Genomic DNA, 16,073 nt, shown 5'->3' with positions numbered 1-16,073 from the left:
GCTGCACTGAGTCAAATAATGATTTAATTTATTCAGGGTATAGTTTCATTTTCAATTTTTAATTCAAAGTAACTAAATCTAATGTGAAAATAATTATAATAAAATTTGAGAAAACCACTGGCTGGTGAAGTGAGTAACTGATCATTTAGTTACAGTGCAATGTTCTGCTGGGAACCTTGGGTCCTGGCAATCATGTGAATGTTACCTTACACGCTCCACCCGCCAAAGCACAATTGAAGACTAAGTTCCCCGCTTCATGGCAACAGCACTCCCTGATGGCAGTGACAATCCCAAATACTCAATTTATTGAGCTGGGATGGGACTTGCTGGTACCCCACCTCACAATGCACATGAATTGAAGGATCCACTGCCAAGGCCCTAGTGCTGGACACCACAGGACACCCACAGAGGCCCTGTGTCCATGCCTCTTCAGGTCAGAGCCAAGTCTGGTCCAAGGAGAAGTTATTCACTTCAGCTGTCAATGGTTTTTATGTTGTGGCTGATAAGTGTATACACAAACAATCAATCAGAGTATTCGTAAAAGTACCGTTACTATATTCCCATATGGCCTGGACTGTATATAATGTGACAAAATGCAGTTTCTTTGATTAACATTTGTCAGGCGCCAATACAAATTCAACATCTGATACCTTTTTACAGTATTGTCTCGAGGTTTTGGAACCTTATTAATTGACTGACTGACACTCATTGTATACAGTGTACTACTGTGTAATGTGTGGTGTAATAACTTTAAATTTATATATATTGAGGGTTACAGTTGAGGGTTCTGTGCAGGTTTTTAGCTGTTCCTAGGACTGCATTCTTCTGGACAGAGTCCTCAGATGTTGGGTTTGTGGGTGCATCACTTATATATATATATATATATATATATATATATACACGCACAGACACACACACTAACCCTTTATTCCTAGTTATAGTACACCCACACTGCTCTTTGTGTCATTTCCGGTAGAACAGTGCTCGTTTGATCAGAGTGAGAGGAGTTGCGAGGATTTATTGGGAGCGGCCCTTCTCCTGCCCATCTCCTCTGTGGCCGCATCAAGACACCAGCATGAAGCAAGAGCAATACCGGAAATGAGACTAGTTTGCTTTCAAAGTAAAAGCATAGATTTTTTTTATTTATTTATTTATTTATTTTTGGAATGTGATAAGAAGCAATCGTACAGCACAGTTCTACGGATTCTGACCACATGTAAGTCTGTGAAAGTCCAGAGAATAAAATGTTTTTTGTTTCTCACTTAAATAGTGTGTTGTGTTGATGTTGAGAGTGTAAACAGTAAATGTGTATGTACATGTTCACTTGTGTAGACGTTATAAAAATAATAACAATGTCACAAAAATCGTAGTATTCGTAGTAATCGTAGTAATCATAGTATTGATAATTTACTCCATAATTTTATTACAAAATTAAGCTACCCTTTGAGACATACATTGTTTTGCCTTTCTGTCTTTCTTTCTTTGTCAGTCTTTAATCCATGTGCTACCCATGCTCACAGTAAGTTGTAATCATAATTTAGAAAACAACAAACACAAATGAACACAAGTGTATTTTGAACACATTTAATAAGCTCACGAGGGAAACATCCAGGAAGTTGTTTCAGTGATCCTTCACTACAGCATTATTGTGCCATCAGCTGTCAGCTCTGTCCCCCTGGGGGTCATCAACGAGTCTTTTATCTTGGGAGTTCAGACCGGAGGTCGCTGTTCAGTCTGATCATGTCAAACTTGACATTAGTGACATCCTAACAGAGCACCAATGGGTGTCTGGTCGCTTCTGTCATTGCGCTGGTCTGTTCCTGGAAAATATTGCTTCATACTCCCATTGACCCTCCTACCGCTGGAACAGCTGCATCAAGCCAGCCAGCACACAGACAGACAGTACAGGAAGTAACAAGCCGTCCTTCAGATTAAAGGACGAGCATGTGCTATTATTGAGTAGAAAGGGCAAGTGTGAAGGAGATAAAAACAACAGAATTTAAAACGCTTATCTGATTTACAAAAGTCAGAAAAAGCTGAGTATGAATAAGTAAAAAGTAATTTTAATTTAATTATGATGGAGCTTTTATTTTGAAATGTACAAAAGGATGCGACATTTTTAAAAAGAGTTAACTTGACACTGATGTGGCCGTACAAAACATACAGTACAGACCTCCCAGCTCCGCGTTTATCCAACTCCTCCGACACATACTGGGAGCAGCTTTTATAAGACGTGTGTAAAATATGGAGGCTTTGTAGTGAAGTGACGGGATTATAGACGCTGGATACTTCCTCTGCCACTCTTTCCCTCTGGACACTTGGACACTCCTTAATTTTTGTTCGCTCGATGTGGACCGAGTTCAGCAGGGATCCCAGCAGACAGTCCCTGGTGGTTTGGTAAGTTAGGACTTTGAGTTTTTCTTCCTAATGATCGATTCCTATGAGTTCCTGTTTAAAAACACACAGTGGCCGTAGAGGGATTTTTTTTACTCTGGGCTTCACAGGCTTGTGTGAGTGTCTGTGGCAGCGCGGAGTCGCTTTAAAAATCAACCCACGGAAAACAAAATAGAATGATAATAACATGGTACCAGCAATACTCCAAGTCAGTGATTCTCAAAGTGGGGTCCGAGGACACCCAGGGGTCCGGGACACTCTGCCAGGGGGGCCATAAAAAAGTTTTCAGATCCATCAAATTATCATGCATAGAAAAAACAAACAGACAAACAATAAGAAAAAAAACATGCTTTTATTTTGTGAAATTTTATTTTATTCTTTTTTTTTTAAAGACTGCATAGTCAACAAATAATATTTTAATTTTTAACTAAAATAGTTTATAGATTATATTCTAATCTAGTGAAACTATGACTATTCTCTTGTGTTGTTTTTTTCCACATAACTGTGACTATAGAGGTGTAAAAATAGCCCATAAATCAAGTCCATAAAGGAGTACATCACAACATATTCAGTGATAACCAGTGTAAACTAATCTTTTAAACCTTAAAACACTATAATTAGCAGTTTGTTACGTGCAATCTGGTTTCATTCTGTAGTTATGTCATGAATTATTATGTACGAAAATGACATGATCGTCAGTGGACAATGACACTCTGGAGGGAAGACAATAGCATGCATAAAAGAAGGGGGTAACCATCATGTCAGCGACCAAGCAGACATAAATGCACAAAACAATGAGGCCCACCTGTATTCTAAGCATTTGAAACAAGTTATGATTTCGTACAGGCTTTCTTACCTATTTTTGCCGTACGTCAAAGAGAATGACTCTTCTGATTCTCTCATCGTGATAATTTACAGAAATAAAATACTATTCGCTATTAAACTGTGAACCCCTGGTGCACCTTCAAAGACCTCCTCTGGTCCTTGAACACCTTTCACAAACAGCATCAGTCAAACAGTAAGAGATGTTTCAGGTGTCTGTTGAATATATGTGTGAAAATGATCCGTTGCTGTTTGATCCAGCTCTTTCTTGTTTAATATAAACATTAAGGAACTCTCTCGGAGAAACAACTATTAATGGATCTGAACCAAACTACTGAATAACTGTAACTGATTATTTGTATAAACTGAACAAAAGGCAATTTCACTGTCTGTAATAATTCCGTCTTTGTGTTCAGTGTATAGGAAATGGCAACTGCTCTCAGTGGCCGAAACCCTGGAGGACGAGGGCCGAACAGAAGTAAGGGTCGGATTTTAGGCATCATCGATGCAATCCATGATGCAGTGGGGCCGCCGAAACAAGCGGCTGCCGACCGGCGGACTGTGGAGAAAACCTGGAAACTCATGGATAAAGTTGTAAGTTTAGAGTGATAAACCCGACAGGCCTGCGTGCCAGATGGTAGTAGGCACATTGTTGTAGATGCACATGGAGAGGTGGAGCAAATGCTAATGAGGTGCACATGTGTACTCTGATCATTTTGTGATTGTGTATTCAAATAATACAAGCATGTATTTGATATCCTCTAATGTTGCATATTGGCTGGAACATATTTTTCAAACTCTATAATAACTCATTGATGACACTGAGTTGATACAGTCATTCATGGAGTTCTTTGCCACAGGTTCGCCTCTGCCAAAATCCCAGACTCCAGCTGAAAAACAGTCCGCCATACATCTTGGATATCTTACCTGATGCCTACCAGCACCTGCGGCTTACACTGGGCAAATATGAAGAGAACCAGAGACTCACACAGCTCAGTGAAAACGAGTATTTTAAAATCTACATCGACAGCCTTATGAGGAAATCCAAACGGGCCATCAGACTCTTTAAAGAGGGAAAGGAGAGGATGTATGAGGAGCAGTCACAGGACAGGTAAGAGAACTTTTGATAAAGAATCTTGTTTTTGTGCTTTTTTTAACTTCTAACTTTTGAGATGACAGTGGTGTACAGAGGGTCACTGACTTGACCTGCATTAACCCCTCAGAGGAAAACCCCCTTCAAAGAGATGATAATCATGACACTTTCCAGTTACAATGTCAGACAGACAAATGAAAGCAGTTCAATATAAAACACTTTTGTTGGTGGTTTCAGCATTAAAATGTTCTGAGGGTACACTCTGTTCAGATCCCCTGGTTCCAGTGCTTCATGCGGTATGCTGTGGGTTAAGCATGCAGTAGATGCTACAGGATGCCCTCTATTCAGCTGTCAGTGCCCTTTTAGAATAATATAATAGACAGGATGTGAGTTGTGTCTGGCATCACTGCACCGCTCATTTTCTCACTCACTGACAACCATGGTCACAGTGGCAAGGGAAGAGATGGCAGGCTGAAGTCACAAGCGTCTGACTGTCCTCTCTCGGCTGAGCGGGGTTTCCATCAGCATTTTTATTTTGATACGCTACTGATGGAAAATGTGCTTTTGTGAATGTTTCGTTTCATCAAAACTAAATAAGGCTACATTTCGTCATCTGGGCTCAGCTTTGTACTTCAGATGTGTGTCATCTTAGAGATAGTGTGAACTATCTGACCTCCCACAGCATCAGTTGAATCCACAGTTACTCATATCTGTCACACTGAATTTCAGAACTAAAACAGCCTGGTGATAAAAAGTAGATTTCATAAGCAAAAATACTTCTTAGTTCTTGAATTCAATTCTTTAGTTGCAAGTTGCTTATCTTAAAAGTCATCTAATGATGATCATTTTGGTGTATGCCAATGTTGTCTCACCTCAACCATGTCACTGTCACGATAGATATTAAAACCTCAGCATGGGTTGACGGCAGAGCTGTTGTGATGACCGTGATGACAGGGGTTTGCCCATTTCACCAGGCTTACAGGAAGGACACCCAGCAGTCCTGTCCCCTCCACGGTCTCACTGTGCAGGCTGCAACATATCAAACGCAGATTTTGGTGTGTGGCCTGTAACCGTCTGGCATGTCATCTTTACTTAAATCAACCCACTGTGATCGTGATGTGTTAGACATGAGCCTGAGTGACTCAGATTAAAGAGAGTGTGGGAGGTGAAGATGGAGAAGTGAAAAACAGGAGAGTTAGAGGGAGAATAAAGAGCAGAGGCATATTCAGTTTTTTGGTTATCTGTGTTAGCAGCCTATGCTGCTGCACTTGCTTTATGCTTTACCTTATGAAGCACTATATTAAAAAATGTCACATATCTGTGGTACTGGGAGAGTCAAGCTGCTGACACTGCTGACAGGGAGTTTGCCTTTATTAAGTCAACCAAAATATAGAACCATTTTTTTCCAGCCTTTTTTTTTTGTGATTGTCGCAGCTAAATTTGCTTTGAGCTCACATGATTTCCTCTTTAACGGTGACCTAAACGCATTATGATCACTTAGTACTGACTGGAGTGCCGGATGTAAGGAGAATGAGACTGGATGAATGGGAACTACTAAGTAGTAAATTTGTTTTAGATAAAGTACTCTGTAAAAACAACACAACAGCAAAGACAGAGGACTGCCCCACTGTACACCAGCATATGTTTTGGATCACATGATTTGTCTTTTTTGGAGGCTGTTTCCAAAAAGGAGTAAGGACCATCAAAAGTGAATCTGGTTCCTTATTCATATCATTTATTAAACAGTTAGTGCAAGAGAAGAGCTCGAGTTAATGAGGGGTGTGAAAGGCTCCAGTGATTCTCAGGAGCTCTTTCTAGTTGCCATGTGCAGAGCAGAGGGAAAATCCCCATGCACTTTACATCCTGTTCATATATTTCCTTTCTGGTTCAGCTCTGAGATAGTCAGCCAGCAGATTTTTTTTTATCTATCTGCATGTTAACAGGGTTTACAGTAAACACAGCACATCGCTGCTTTTACTTACAGTAAAAGAGGAGAAATCAGGCATGAATTGTATGTTTCTTTAAACTAAATGTCAAAGTTGAATCACATGCTCACTCATTACGTACACTGTAATTCAGCAGATTTTTGTTTGCCACTTATGGGATAGTTCAAGCTGCAATTCACGTAATTTTCCCAAGAAACACAACACGTCCCTCTGCCACTCACATTTTAGGCAGGTTTTAACAGGCATTACAACAAGTAGGCGTACATGTCTCATCTCCTGCTTTTAACATAGTATCTTTCAGACTTGCATTAGATGTTGAGAGTCATGCAGGATGTGTCAGACGTCTTGATAGATGGACTAAATTTGTTTTGGTATCAGCAAGAGAAGAGCAGTTGTTAAAGCAGAATAAGTTTAAAAATGTAACACCCCACCCTAATTATCCTGACTATATCTCCTGCTTTAAGGGGAAGTACTTTAGGTGAATAGAGCAAAACTAACTTCGCCATTTGATTACTTACATGAGGACATCATTTTATATTACAAGTTTTTTTTTCAAATTTTATGTTTAAATATGCCAATATGGCATTATACAATTAAACACACACGAATTTTGAGACATTTCTGGAACATAAATCTAAATATTGGATAAAGTCCAGCTCAAAATTCTTGTTGCTTTTGTCTGCATGTTAAGAGTCATGGTTTTTTTTACAAAGGGAATTTTGAAAATCTCTCTTTTTTTTTTTATTACTCCATAAATAAGAAAAGCCACAAAAAAAACCAAACATTTTTTGCCATGTTTTTAGGAATAAAAAGTCATAAAATTCAGGCTATGAATGATTTATGAAAAAGCCCCTTTGTAAAAACCTTCAGAATATAGAGAGGAATAAAACTGAACAGTTTGGTAAGTGCCACTGAAGCAGAGATTTCTGGCTCAAAGTATGAGAAAGAACTCATATTGTGAAAATTGTCTATAAGGTTATGTATTGCAAAATCGCAAATTCAGACAGAAAAATAAGACACTGCAGGTAAATAGGGTACTGACATTACTTTTTATATTACAAGTTTTCTTTTAAATATGCAAATGAGGCATTATACATTTAAATATATTCTCTTTGCAGAAATTTCCAAAACAGAAATCCGAGCTAAAATAAACACCTCAATGTGTATTTTGGATGTTTTCTTTCCACAAGTCTGAAAGAAGACAAAAATTGTGTTTTCATCTGTAGTGTCTCCATTAAACGAAGACTAAAATCAGATTCTTGGTACCACTTATGGACACTTATATAGTTTTGTTAATTCATCACTTAAACCAGTACTGAATATTGACTGTGATTTCATTGACACCTTTAGTAAAAGAGTTACACACACAGTGCGGTATCCAGTCAGTGCTGCATTACACAGACACATTATTGCATTACTGGAAAAAACAATTTAGTATGACTGTTTCAGGATTTAATTTCATTATTGACTGGTGTTACTGACTTAATTGCTTTTACTTTCATATGTGAGGGTGAGCTGTTGTTTTGTGGGCAGGTGTTGTTGGACACCACAAGCATAGTCCCACCAAAGGAGACTGACTGAGAAGATTTTTAGCAGCTTCTTTTGTCTGATCTGCTGCTCTGACACACGTTTATAGACATACCACTTCTATTCATGGCTGTGGTGTGGCTCATTTCAGAGGCAGCGGGGTGTCATAGTGAACAGGAAGACCGTTCTTAAACCAGATCTTGTTTTTAAACACAGCTGTCTGCAGGCTTTCTCCCTGTGGACCCTGACCTGCTCCAGGGGTGCTGTTCTAACACTACAGGGATATTTTTGCAAAGTAAATTGCAAGTAAATTATTATAAAAAATACTACAATAAAGATTTGTTTTTTGAAACAGATGTTTTCTTCATGCATCTTAATCAAATAAATTTTACCCATAAACAACCTGTTATTACAATGGAATCTTACTTTTGTAATTATGCACAAGCCCACTGGCAATTGTTCGGCGTGATTCAGGCCACAGGATTATTAACTTCTCAGAGCAGCAGTAAACCTGACAACAAAACAAAATAATACAGTCAACGCTAAAAACAAAAGGAAGAAGAAGAATGCTGTATTCACCTTCTCAGTGCAATCATGTAATAATGGCAATGCAACAGTGTCTGTAATCACAATGAATTCCATTTCCCTCTGCTACCTGGTTTAATCTCTAGGCAACCAAAGCCCACATAAAACACAGTTTGGGATTTTTTTTATACAGACCTAAAACATTTCAGACAGTGCAGTGTTAAATGACCATGTTCAGGCTTGCCCTTGTGCATACGTACATATACACCCCCTCATATCCTTCTACAGGTCATGTTGCTGTGTCATTTTTGGTTGGGTAATATTGAAATTTCCCTACTGATGATATTGCTTTTATAAAAACAGTGAAGTCATTGTGCAAACAAAAGCTGAAGAGAGATGCACATAGATATAAATATCTGCGGACTGGAGACTGAATACCTAAAAGTTGCCACAATGTATAGGCAGTAAACGCTATTTTACACAAGGGCACACTGAGATCAATAAATCAGATCAGTCAACTGATAAGGTTATTTTTATTTTATATCATGTTTAACCGCCCTCGTACAGTCTTGCCATCGTTGACTGTCAAGTTTGGTGCGGCTGTTATGTGGATGAAGTTGGTTACAGACTAGCGTATTCTGTTGGATTAGGGGTGGTCGATATATTGATTATACTCAATGTATCGCTGCTTGTTCCTTGTGGGATGTATAAAATGATGATATCAAAAATGATGAATTACACGTGGTTCTTCTTCCATCTAGACCACTAGCTCCTGACTGATAGTGTATGAGCAGGCGAAATGTGTGTTTTTGTATCCAGAGGACTCCAGACTGTGACTATTAAGTAGATTTTTGCAACCATGGAGCACCAGTGCAACTTGTACATATAATTATGAACTGGAGAGCTGTTAGTTTGTCTCCAGCTTACAGTGAATAAATGATCACTTTATCAATCAATTTAACTTTCTGCCAACATCTAACTGTTGACTGGAAGCTTCAAGTTCACAGCATGGACATCAACACCTATGACATGAGACAAGTGGGGTGCTTCAGAATAAAAGCACCAGTGGTTCTACTTTGATTTATTTAATTTTAACAATGCGTAATTTAACTTTATTATAACAGTAATTTAATTGTTTAACTTTATTGTAACTGTAGTTAATTTAATAATATTGGGTTTTTGTAGTCTACAGTAGCACCTATATATATATATATATATATATATGCCACGATGAACTATATATATATATATATATATATATATATATATATATATATATATATATAGTGCATCATGAAATAGCTTAAAATTATTGCAATATTATTTTTAAGCCATATCGCCTAGCCCTTTGTTGGATGGAAAATTTTAATATGGAAGCGGAAATTTTGTGGTGTTTCCATCTTTAGGGCTCATTTATGCTCCCTTTACGTACGGAAATGTATACGTCTGTTTCAAATGATGTTACCGTCACTGCCCACATACTTCCATGCGCCCTTTACGTTGGCATGGATGTTAACCAATATATCCACCAGGAGGCAGCCCAGCGTCAAAAGTTTATGACAACAACAAACTCAAAAACAAACATGGCGACTGTGGAGGAGATATTGATAATGTACCTCTTGCATAAAAGACAAAAACAGAGGCAGCGTTGTAGGAGGCGGTGGTCGGTGAGGCCATTAAATACATCCCGACTGGACAACGTAGAAATCTTTTCTCTAGTAGCCTACTGCCGATGAGAGAAATTGAATTGTTATTTCTTCTTCGTGTCTCACTAGAGCTACGTATCGGGTAATGACAGCAACACTGCCCCCACAGTTCCCGGTGGTACTGCTCCGTTTGGCCCGTATCCGTAAGCTTTATGGAAACGTGCAGAAATACGGACGAAATGAACGCAGAGCACTGACAGAAGGCTCCGTCCCTATCCGGATCCGTATTTAACGTTGAGCATAAATGAGCCCTTAGTCCCAACTTGTTTACCATACAGTTTACAAATGACTTCTTCATCGTTGCCAGCCAATACCGTGTTGAATTATAATCTTGTGGTATATAATATGGTCTTTCATACTCAAATTTCAACATATCTTACTATTAACTTAATACAGTTTCAACTCCTTGTTAACATGAATGGATACCCCCTTTACCCGTAGGGTCCCTTGATCTGTGCCCCGTAGGCCCTCTCAGTAATCCATCCCTGTTTGTTATTGTCAGATTACATGAGCAAAATTATCAATGACAAAATGTTTGTGTAAGCACTTGGAATTGTGTAAATAGGCATTAAAACCTGTCACATAGATTAAAGTGTACATCACTAATAAATGGTTGCACATGTAAAGTATTTAATTCACATTGAGCTGGATCTAACTGTTAGTTGTGTGTCATGGTAAACATCAGTTCTCGGCAGTGTCTCATATTGTGTAATTATTGTTTAACACAACACACAACATCCTCCAATAAAGAGGAATAAAAGGAACAAGCAGTCTTTGAGGTAACAGTGAGGTGATCTCACATCTGGTATCACATCTGTCTCCAGGGACGTGGGTACCCATATGTGGCCTGCTGTGTCTTTGTAGCAGCCTGTCTAGCACCAGTCTGTTTCATGCGCTTGATTAACTGCTGTGATCACCCCCAAACCTTTCTTCAGGGCTGCACCCTGTCTTAAGCCATCTGATGTCCATGCGTCACACCCAACCCCCCAGCCTTCATTGTCCTCGTCTCCACATCTGACCACCTGATCCCCCATCCCGCTGCATTTTTCTTTTTCACATGCGGAGTGAGACACGGACGAGATAGGAATATTAATTAGGAAATTGAAGGATGGGGGAAAATTGCAAACAACTGTTCTTGTTAAAGAGTTACAGATTGCAATAGAACTTTGTTCATGTCTCTTTGAGTTAATTGTCTTTGACCCTGAGTTATATTTGCCACTTAAGCCTGAATAACAATTTGCTTTTGTAGCCTCTTTTGAATAAAAATGCCCAAGAGCCCCTCATGTGAGTCTGTGGGCTGCTTTATGCAATTAGGCAAATTGGATTCCTTGACATTTTTTGAAGATCCTTTTTTAATTAAATCTTTTCTCGAACAAACCTTTGGCACCTCAGCACCTTGGCAATGACTGAACTCTCTACTGTCTGTGTTCCTAAAGAGGGATCAGTGTAGAAGATGAGTCACTTCCTTACTAAAGATATACTATGGTCAACACTGTATGGGGGCAGTTAGTGGTCAAAATAGTGGCTCTAATTCTACATTCAGCCAGATTAATCTTTTCTGAGATGAAAACCCTTCTCAGGAGAGAGACCTGCAACCACAGCATAAAATGACATTGACAAACACGAGAGCCGTGGCTTTCATAGCGTGCTGCTGCAAAGGATCAATTCACTGCATGAGATGTTATTTGCTGAGGTTGAGCTGTAAAACATAAAGCTGCTCTTTGAATGAGATATCCGCCTCTGCCTTAGAAACCACCCTTTCTGCAGTGAAGGCTGGGTCAACTTGTCCTTTTTTTCCAGGATGATCCCACAAAGGCAGACCTTGACAGTCAATCAATGGGCTTCATCGAATAATTACATAATTACAGCCCTACAACTACCACTAAAGTATGTATTTGGTAGTGTGCCTGCTAGTTCCACATAGAGTAAGTCAAATGTTGGATATAATGTAACAATATATGTATTAGTGGCAAACTCTTTCATGCCCTTTCGATACAGCTATAGAGCACATCTGAAGTGATTTGCACAGTAATTTATAGCCGGCTTGACAAAAATGGCTTTAGCAGCTTTCTAAAGTGATTGTCTCTAAATCAGATGGATTAAAAGTGCAGTTCTTTTGCCAGGAAGCAGAGCGATGCAGATAAAAGACAATCTGACCTCCCTTCCTCTCTCAATCCATCTCCTCGACCGCCTCTGGCTGATTGTGAATAACTCCTGACTCATGGTGCAGTGACATGTTGGAGAAACCTGCTCAGTATTTTGTTACTGTTTGCTGTGACCAACACTAATGTTCGTAACTCTCTAACAGGAGTGTTAAGGCTTTAAGAATGAATGAAGAAATGGTCTTTCAAGATGACTCCATCACTTACAGATTTATATCCTGTGTCCTGTGTGCCTCACCCAGAACAAGAGTGGATTGAATATCATCTTTTTCTCATTAATTTGTAATTTGCTGACTCTGGAAGGTACAGTGCAGCTTAGTGCTTAGTCTAATTGATAATTTATCATTTTTTGTAATTCAGAGGGGAAATACTGTAAATGGACACTTGCTTTTGAATCTTCCTGATTGGAGATTGAGCCTCTTCAGGCTTGACAGTGGTTCACTTTACTTCATCAAAGCCACCATTTAGAATTATTCATCAAAAAAAGATTTTAAGGCCCTGACACACCAAGCCGACGGTCGCTGTTCGTCAATGTCGGGCTGCTCGTGAGCGTCTGTTGCCCTAGTTTTGCAATGTGTCCTGCACCATTGGCCTTTGTCAGCCCTTGTTGGCCCTTTTTGGCTGATTTAGTATGTTAAATTGGCATTGATGGTGGAGCCCATTGGTGAATGAAATCACTCTGATTGGCATGTCAGCTCAGTGTACAAGAAGGGAAATGGATAGGGATGCACGATATTGTTTTTTTTTGCCAATATCAGATATGTAACAGCTCATTTGGCTAACTGACATTGATGTCGATATATCCACTTTTTTCCCCACCTAATTTTAGTAATCATCAAGTGTTTTCTGTTGTGAAATTAACATTATATAACGCACGCATACTCTTATTGTGATGGTCCAGCATGGAGGCATGAAACAAATGCTTTTCAATGGATGTAACATTCATTTATTGTGCAAAATAAGAAAAAGCATGTTGGCCAGTTCTGATAGTTCATTTTAAAGCCGATATCAGAAAATACCGATGACATGCTGATATTATTGTACATCCCTATAAATGGAAATGAGGAAAGCAAATAAATGACTTAAGTCAAGAGGCAGTGAGATCAAAACAGACTTATTATATAGGGTGCTGCAGGGATGACGTGTTTTGTAGGCCGACACAGAATTTAGCATCACCCTTGGATTTTTTTCATTGAATTTTGAATTATTGCAACAAATGAGCTCTGTGGGAAACAAACATTTATGATATTTACTTGTTTTGTTCAGTAAGATGATCTCCATAGGGGAACACCACTAGTACAATTTTTGAAGCGCAGATGCAATCACCATAAGTTAAAAGCTAACATTAGGACGCTAACAAACTGCGACACAGTTGCATGGCTTACTTTCACCATCACAATGAGTCTGTCTTTTGGTCTTCTGGTTTCCCTTTTTAAATGATGAATACAGACTGTCGCCATCTGCTGGTTTGGAGAGTTATTTCCTCCCATGCGGGTGCAGAAAGTAAGTGCTGGTTGGACATTGGCTGTGGTCTGTAGTGTGTTTAAGTGCTCCTTTTTGGCCGACATGAGGCAACGCAACAGTCTGCCCTCGTCGCTCTTAGTTCTTTGATGATGGTTTGGTGTGTTTAGGCTTTTAGGAATCATCACCACTTTTGACATAAATAGAGGTCTGGCAAGCCTTTCCAGCTCAAAGAGAAAAAGACAAGCAAAGTTTTGTTTCATACTGAATGAAAAAGATATGCTGTAAAAATCTGACTAAATAACGCTCTGAGGTCTTACAGCTCTTGTGTCTGCATGGCTGCCAACTAGTTGAAGCTTGTGTCTGGCACAGACTTTACAGTGTTTCCAGTATATGAAGAATTTACTGTTGGGCTAAAATGGAGGATCACTGTCCATTACTTAAACTTAATCACTGTGCAGCTGAGAGAATGAACACCTAAATAAATGTTCCATAAAACCTGGAAAAGTAGTCACCAGCTCTATTAACGGTTGTCTAATTGTTCTGGTGTGGGTTTAGGTTTGGTTGCTTACCGTAATTCTCCATTTGAGTTGGTTTCCTATCTGCTGTGGTGCCCATCGCCGAAACCACTGAAGTCACGTGTTACACATACAGGCAGACCTTACCAAAGTCTCCACCTTTCACAGGAAAATGAAAGACAATTTATTTACGTTCATTTTAACATACCAAGCTAACATATGAGACATATGACACTGTAACAGTGACACTTTTCAGTTTATCTCATGTTGCTAATTGATCATCAGTATTTTGAAAGTTTAGATTTAAGTTGCTATCTCGTTTGGCCAGGGCACTGCAGACAAAACAAACATATTTTTTGGATCTTTCTGTGCTTCTAAAGTTTCAGAGCTTAGTTGGACTCCATTGATTATTATTGAGGTAATGGCATTGGCTCCTATGATAAAATAGTGTCCTTTTATGTTTGAATGCCTGATTCCTGTTAACAGTGCAGGCTGTAGCCGGTTGGATGGAAGTGATGTGGTTGAATTACTGAGCTGAAAGGACAGGAAGTGTTTCCTTGTGAATAATCTCACCACATGTCTCGCTGTCTTAAATCAGGATCACTTTGCAGCATAACCAATGGTGTAAGATGAGACCCTTTTTCTTGCTGTCATTTCATAGTTCCCTATACAGATCAAAAGCTGTGTTTTTCCAAATCCCCTTTCCTTTAATTGTATTTGTTTATAGTATTTAACATATTTATTCAAAACTTTACAGACAAAATTGGCAGTTTGATCTCTAGTTGCCACATGTATAAGCTTTAATGTGGTATTTGCTTTGGTGTCAGTTCTGTAGAATGAACTTGTACACATCCTCACACGTCGGTACGTCACAGCGAGCAGTCAAGCTTTGAAGTGATGATGTCACGTGTTCCCATGGAAGGCTTAAAAGGCCTGAGCCTGCCTGAGATGAGTAAGCTTCCAGAAAGTAGAACCATCTGGGGAGGAAGTGGAGCACCAGAGTAGGAAGCCAGAGCGCTTCAGCCAGGGACCAAGAGGCTCAGAACAAGGGGGAGGTGTGTGTGTGTGTGTGTGTGTGTGTGTGTGTGTGTGTGTGTGTGTGTGTGTGTGTGTGGCAGAGGGGAATAAGGGTCGTTGCTAGGCTTACTCACTGCACTCTGACTAAGGTTTTCTCTCAAATTGCTGACACAAGTTGTGTGGAATGGACACGGAGGAGTATTTCCTTCATGACTCGATAAACTTAGAGCCAAATATTTCCCAAACTAACTCATGACATTTACTTAAACTGCTGTAACTTAATGAGGGATTACAAATACGAACATTATCACCTCTCACTCACACCCACACAAGTTAGACTAATACATGTCTGCCAATCATTTAATACAATGATCTAAATCTGACTGCTGTGACCTTTATATTTAGAGTTTGTACGTTCTTTGAGTGGTTACTTTTCATTTCCTCCCACAGTTTAAACACATTTAGGTATAGCCTGACTGATGCCATTTTTTTCAAGTAAAAAAAAAAAAAAGGTAACGATATTGGTTGGCGTGTCGTATTGGTCATACCAGTGAGGCTCTTATGGTGTAACGCCAATAGGCTAGTACTATCTGTAAAGGAGGGATAGCGAGATGATGCCTGTCGTATGCTCCATGTAACACTGTAAACTGCCTTCCGCATAATCTGGAGCTGCCACAGATACCTCTTTCCTCAAGGTGAATAAATTGTACTTCAGTGGTGTTGATTATGCCTTTAGTTTCTTCCGCCTTCCTCAAAAGTGTCACTTGATGGTAGGGCTGTGACAATAACTGCATCACCGCAATGCTGAGCAGGCGAGAAGAGAGGCTGAATCCTCCGGAGCGGCGGAGCAGCAACAGGCCGAGGGGAGACGGAGGTCAGGGGAGGACTGTTGGTGTAGCTGC

At 39.5% G+C, this 16,073-nt stretch overlaps 1 protein-coding gene across 1 annotated transcript in view; it reads left to right on the top strand.

The window, feature by feature from the left end:
* Positions 1-2,146: 2,146 nt before the first annotated feature.
* Positions 2,147-16,073, top strand: part of cblb (Cbl proto-oncogene B, E3 ubiquitin protein ligase) — an 80,403-nt gene continuing 66,476 nt past the window's right edge. The window contains exons 1-3 of the mRNA XM_049592434.1: positions 2,147-2,397; positions 3,633-3,810; positions 4,077-4,327. Of these exons, the coding sequence (XP_049448391.1) occupies positions 3,643-3,810; positions 4,077-4,327 (419 nt within the window). The 5' untranslated portion in view covers positions 2,147-2,397; positions 3,633-3,642. The remainder of the gene's footprint in view (positions 2,398-3,632; positions 3,811-4,076; positions 4,328-16,073) is intronic.

This window comes from Epinephelus fuscoguttatus, linkage group LG12 (genome assembly GCF_011397635.1).
Source record: "Epinephelus fuscoguttatus linkage group LG12, E.fuscoguttatus.final_Chr_v1".
NCBI classification, from domain to species: domain Eukaryota; kingdom Metazoa; phylum Chordata; class Actinopteri; order Perciformes; family Serranidae; genus Epinephelus; species Epinephelus fuscoguttatus.
This window is presented reverse-complemented; position numbering and strand designations above follow the sequence as displayed.